Source organism: Helianthus annuus, chromosome 12, assembly GCF_002127325.2.
Source record: "Helianthus annuus cultivar XRQ/B chromosome 12, HanXRQr2.0-SUNRISE, whole genome shotgun sequence".
Taxonomy (NCBI): Eukaryota; Viridiplantae; Streptophyta; class Magnoliopsida; order Asterales; family Asteraceae; genus Helianthus; species Helianthus annuus.
The window spans coordinates 3,877,758-3,882,001 of NC_035444.2; the positions used below are offsets into that span (position 1 = coordinate 3,877,758).

A 4,244-nucleotide genomic window follows, 5' to 3' on the forward strand; every position below is an offset into this window, starting at 1 on the left:
CTTCTGCTTTAAGAATTTTGTATGCAAGTAGAATAAAGGTAATTATGAAATATTATACAAAATAGGACTATAAATTTTATACAAAATAGGACTATACGACATGAACAAGAAATTAATATCAGCTTTTTCTAGAAAGAAATTAAATAATCACCGTCTGTACTATATCCTTCATTGTTTGTTGTTTCTATCTATATATATGCATGGTATATATGAAATACAACTACTAAAGCTCAACTTTTAATTCTCTAGACGAATCCGATCCTTATTTTCATCATCTTCAGTTCTAAGACCCAACCTCAAATTATCTCGATCAAATAATTAGTTTCTATCTCTAGTTATGGATTACAACTCAACAATAAATTATCTTGGTCTTTTGGATAACCTCACAATCAGTTCTGATGTCAAAGATATTCTGCAGGATTACGTAAAGTTAATATACGAATCAGATCTGGAAGAAAAGTACAGCAAACCTATGAGATGGATTGGAATGTACATCGCTTTAGCATCTCTGTATTGCATCTTTGCAATGGCGGCTGATTTATTGCATGGTTTAAGAAGCAAACAGCTATGGTTTCCATGCAAATACTTTACTATTAATGCTTTTTCTCTGAGTGTTATAGCTATTGCAATGAAGTTACCAGTGGATCTGACATGTCCGATGCCTGGTGTTGTGGATCAAGTGGCAAAGCTCGGAAGCGTGGCCTTCATGTGCACCATGATGGCTAATTTACTTCCTTGTTTAGCAACCATGGACAGCAATGCGCTTTTGGCAAACGTCACAGCTTTGGGTGTTATGGTAATCACCTTGGCAGTCAATGTTTGTATTCAAATACATACCGGTGTCGTTGACTCCTACAAAAAAGAGACAAAAGAGATTGTGCAAATGGTCAGTGACAAAAAGCTCCCTGGCCCTTTACAGGTCTTGAATAACGTTCCTTATTCCATAATAGCCGGAATTTATGTGACGATGTTACTCATGTTGTTGATAATACATGTATCTTCATCTCTAGCGATTCTAAAATCCAAACTGATTATAGAATCCAAATACCAACAAGCTCATGAAAAAGCTTCAATATACCTTCAACAGTCAACTGAAGAGTTATTAACTGTTGAGAAGCTACAAAAGCATGTGAGCAACTACTGGATCATGGCAGGAAGTGGTAGCCCCCAATTCATCATTGCTTGCTTCGCGACAACCACTGCTTCTGGGGTAATATGTGGTTTAACGACTATCTTGCAGGCTCTTACTATGGGTTGGACAATTGAAGATATAAGGCAAGGTGACTATGGTTCAGATTATGACTGGTCAATGCCGCTGATTCTCATAGTACAATTTGTCGGAGTTGTACTTGGAGCAGTTGCACCACTTTGTAGATGTTTTGCATCCTTAAGCTTTAAGGTGTCCTTCAAAAGCATTTCTATGTTCTTTAAAGTAGAAAGCTACTGGACTCAGAAGTTATCTGAATGGGAAGATGGTAGTACTCTGTTCCCGTTTCGTAGCTACAAACGTAAGGTGGTTCTCAAGAAATTGAAAAGCCTGATTCTCAACTTTTGTATAAAACTTCAGAAGGGAGTTGTGAGACTATGCAACATAATAGCATTGATCCCGTTTTTCTATATGATATGCTTTTTGTATTGTTTTAGTTTTTTGAAGTGGTTGGGACAGGCGGTGTGGAATTGGTTTGGCAGCGGCAAGGAGAAGCATGATGAAAGGGAACGTGGCATGGTGCTCAAAGCGGGAACACCACCCCACTCCATAGGTACCTCCCAAAAGCCACTTGGTACCGAGAAACTAGAAAAAAACCCATATGTTTTGCAGCTTGAAGATGAAATGGAGCTTGCGGATAGAACATTGAAAGGTCTTTCAATATCTTTGAACCGATTGATCCAAAAGAGCGAAAAGAAACAACCAAAAAATCTTATGAAGCTAATCAGCAAAAAATCTACTATAGGGTTTCAAGGAGGTAAAATGTTTGACAACAACGATCGGGATTGCTCAAGCTTAGTGGTGGTAACCTTAACAGCCATTGCCGTTGCTCTTCATGAGATCAATAAGGTGGAAGTTGATAGCTTGTTGAAAAGTGTGAGGGAAGGTCTTGAATATGTCACACTTGTGGAAAAGAACCTTAATGCTAATGATAACTATGTAAGCATTCAGAAGGCGGCTGAAAGGTTGTGGCAAGAAGTTGATGTCAGCCACAAATGGTTAGGAATCAGTTTGAAAGACATTGCATCTCAAGTGATTATAACGGCTGGCCAAGAGGATGCAACACTGCAAATTGTTCAGTTATTCTTGGAAAAAGCTAAAAACAAGAACAAAGGGGTGCAAAGTACAGAAGGTGGAAGACCAGATGGTGATTCCGAATTCACATATATTTGTGCGAACTCAATGTCTTGTACCACAGAAACAATCATTGATGATCAAAAGGAAAGCCACAAGAAATCATTTGATGAATTGATATCATCAAGGATTGCTGACATAATGGCTACATGTCTTAGCAAGTTACCTAAAGTCATAGCAATGAAATGTCACACCAATGTGATAGAGAAAAGGGAGGCAAGTGTCCAAGCTGCAGCCAAACTTCTAGGTGAGACTAAGGAGATGATCATGACCCTTCAAGAACCTTCTAGGCATGCTCCAAGTATGAATCCAGATGACTTATCATTAAGTGAAACCTGAATCAAATTGTTTCTTTAAGTAATGAAGTATGTTCATTTAGATTTCCCTCTGATATTGATTGCCTTTGCCTATATTACATATGTAGTTGTATTAACACTTGATTATGAACCACAGGGCGGAGCTGATATGATTCTCATGGGCCACACCTTTACTCCACAAAGTGAATCAGATGAGATCGAGAACAAGTTAATATGCTTCTTTTTATAGTACGTTGTGTATTAGTTTCTAGTTAATTTGTAAAACAAGTTCTTCTGCCGAAGTCCTTGGTTGTGTAATAGTTTGTGCTCTTTCCTAGTTCAGTTGTAAGATACATGTTGCTTGTTATATGTATTTGATTTTTGTTTGGTTTGAGGAATCGTGTTTCGAATCATTTTCATATGGAATGGCATATCCCCAGGTGATATGATCTTAGTGTTTACATATTAGTGTTACATTGAAAAAAGGAGACCTAGAAGTTCATACACATCACATATAAATTGAACTTTCGACCATTGGACATTTTCATTTTATAGCAACAACAACACTATTTAGTCCCACAAACATTAGACCTTTTTATTTTACTAGCAACACAAACACCTATTTAGTCACACAAACAGAAGCCACTTTCATGGTATGAATGTCATGTTTTCTTAATTCTTTTCCTTTTTTTCGTTTTTCCTATCCCTATTGGTAGCGGATATATACACACACACACACAGAAAATGATTCAATTATATATCGTGGTATAAAAACAACTAAAGGGAAGTATTTGTATAATAACTTGAATAACTCCAAACACTTATAAAATGACCTGCAACAATGATGCTTCTATTGCAATTGAATCTCACATACCGAATCGAAAATTGTTACTTTTGTCTACTGTTTCTGCTTCTGGGACCGCAGCAGCTACCTCTGCACATAAGCAATGGAATCAATATGACACCGAAAACAAGTATTAAGGGGGTGTTTGGCAATGCTTAATAAAACTGTTGGGCTGCTACTTGGGTTTTGATACAACAATAAGGTGTTTTGGGTTTGCAAATTCAAACTGCTTATATAATTATTTCAAAAGACAATATGCTAATAAACAGTCTAGCGGGTGTTTTTTGTATTTATTTATCTCACCATTTTGCTAGAACTAGAAAGTTCTAAAAATATAATCTTCTTAATAAGAGTTTCAAAATTGAATACGTATAAGTTGGCCTACTGAAAACTATTGTTACCTAAGTACTAAAAATAGTCACTCAGCTCATCGACGTCGTATTCTTCAACAAATCAGCACAACTTTTCCCCTCTTCATTGCCATCGGTTTCCCCCATTGGAGATGACCCAATACAGATTCAGGTACGTACACGCAATTCATCAAACAGGTGGCGTGCATTATCAAGAAACACCCATTTTTGTTCTGAATTTGAATACATTGGAGATGATCCAATACAGATTCGTTCGACTCGAAGATCGCGATTCAAGTGACATCGAATGCTATACGACATGGATTGGTTATGAGATACAAGTACTATAATATGAAGACCAATAAGTTAACCTTCGTTTGGAAAGGACTTAGATTGATAACATTCATTGTTGG

At 36.9% G+C, this 4,244-nt stretch overlaps 1 protein-coding gene across 2 annotated transcripts; it reads left to right on the forward strand.

Moving 5' to 3' along the window:
* Nucleotides 1-259: 259 nt before the first annotated feature.
* Nucleotides 260-3,035, forward strand: LOC110893839. Of its 2 annotated transcripts, none has more exons than XM_022140986.2 (2): nt 260-2,642; nt 2,795-3,035. In XM_022140986.2, the coding sequence occupies exons 1-2, from the start codon at nt 338-340 to the stop codon at nt 2,803-2,805; spliced, it is 2,316 nt and encodes a 771-aa protein (XP_021996678.1). In that variant the 5' UTR covers nt 260-337; the 3' UTR covers nt 2,806-3,035. The 2 variants fall into 2 exon arrangements, with proteins under 2 accessions (XP_021996678.1, XP_021996677.1); XM_022140985.2 differs by having other exon boundaries at nt 261-2,706.
* Nucleotides 3,036-4,244: the final 1,209 nt, after the last annotated feature.

Bases quoted from the DNA above. Each gene is read 5' to 3' on its own strand.
- LOC110893839 (XM_022140985.2), top strand. From the start codon at position 338: ATGGATTACAACTCAACAATAAATTATCTTGGTCTTTTGGATAACCTC.